This window comes from Eurypyga helias, unplaced genomic scaffold, assembly GCF_000690775.1.
Source record: "Eurypyga helias isolate BGI_N326 unplaced genomic scaffold, ASM69077v1 scaffold26111, whole genome shotgun sequence".
In the NCBI taxonomy this organism is placed as follows: Eukaryota; Metazoa; Chordata; class Aves; order Eurypygiformes; family Eurypygidae; genus Eurypyga; species Eurypyga helias.
The window spans coordinates 1-1,334 of NW_010230542.1; the positions used below are offsets into that span (position 1 = coordinate 1).

The 1,334-nt window shown below is 64.5% G+C and overlaps 1 protein-coding gene across 1 annotated transcript in view; it reads right to left on the bottom strand.

The window, feature by feature from the left end:
* Positions 1-80: 80 nt before the first annotated feature.
* The window catches only part of LOC104516463 (transmembrane protease serine 13-like), a gene marked incomplete at its 5' end in the record, with an annotated part of 4,140 nt that continues 2,886 nt past the window's right edge, over positions 81-1,334 (bottom strand). Inside the window, 4 exon segments of the mRNA XM_010160793.1 lie at positions 81-95; positions 215-367; positions 504-646; positions 881-979. Coding sequence (XP_010159095.1) covers positions 81-95; positions 215-367; positions 504-646; positions 881-979 — 410 coding nt within the window.

Below are 1,334 nucleotides of genomic sequence, written 5' to 3' on the forward strand. Positions count from 1 at the left end.
CATCGTGCCCTGGCAGCCACCGAGGGCAGGGGTCCGTGCTGGCCGGAGACACCCAGCCGGGACAAGTGTCCATCCCGGTCTTAGTCATTCTCGCTCTGCAAGGGAGAGAGGGGAGAGCAAGGGTGAGCCGGCGGGGGATGCAGCCCCTCTCCATGCACCCGTGGCCACCTGATGTGTCTCCCTGCCCCAGCGCAGACCTGCCGTGGCACCTCACCTCCATTTTGCTGTATATCCAGCTGAGGAGCTTTGTCACGCGCGTGTAAACACCGGGCTTGTTCTTCTGGCCACATCCTGTCCCCCAGCTCGTCACCCCAGCCACATACCAGCGCCCATCGTCCTCGCAGACCAAGGGCCCTCCACTGTCCCCCTGTCACGGAGGGGCAGAGTGGTGAGGAGAGGGGACAGGAGATGCCTGTCTGCTGGTACCCAGCCAGGGGATACGGGTGTGCGGGAGGAGTGGGCGGTCCGGTGCCACCTTGCCTGGCTGTGTGCCCCCAGCTCACCTGGCACGCGTCTTTCCCTCCCTGCAGGTACCCGGCGCACATCATCCGTGGGGTCAGGTAGCCCTCGTACACCTTGTCGCTGTTGCAGATCTTGTAGTCAATCAGCTTCACCTCAGCCTCACGCAGCTTTGGGGACGTGTTATCTGCAAGGCAGGAAGAGCTGTGGGGCAGGGGAGGCCTTGTCCCCCAGCCACCACCCCCAGCACCAGGCGTTTCTGCAGCACTGAGGGAGCCTGCGGGTATTTTTTTGCAGGCCTTATTTCTGCGGAGACGGGAGGGCAACCACTGCAGGTCACCCCTGTGGGAACAGCCCTCGGACGCTGCACCAGAGCCACGCTCGCTCCTCGCCAGAGCGGCAGAGCACCATCCTCCCTCACCTTCGTTCTCCCTGGTCTTCCCAAAGCCGGTGATGAAGCAGGACCTGCCAGTCTGGAATCGCTGGCCGTACATGGGGAGGCAGGCTGGGCGAACCTGAGCTGGAGGGAGACGTGAGGAAAACCAGGCGAGGAGAGAGGAGTGACTCACCCAGGAGCAAAATAGCTGCGGCTGTCACCAGCCCCGTGGCCAGGGAGGAGCGTGGTGTGCTGGAAGCGCTCCCCTCTGCGCCCACCCAGGCAGGGTCCCTACCAGCAATCCCCCATTGTGGAGGGGCACAGCGAGCGGGACGATGTCAACGGCACAGCAAAGCCCATGGCTGCGTGCCTGGACCCTTCCAGGGGAGGGTGGGCCAGGGGTCAGCCACGGCACAGGCAGGGAAAGCAGCTTGGCCATTCCAGAGTGGGATGCTCCAGCTGGCAGCAGCCCTGTGCAGCCAAAGGGGGGGCTCCGAGC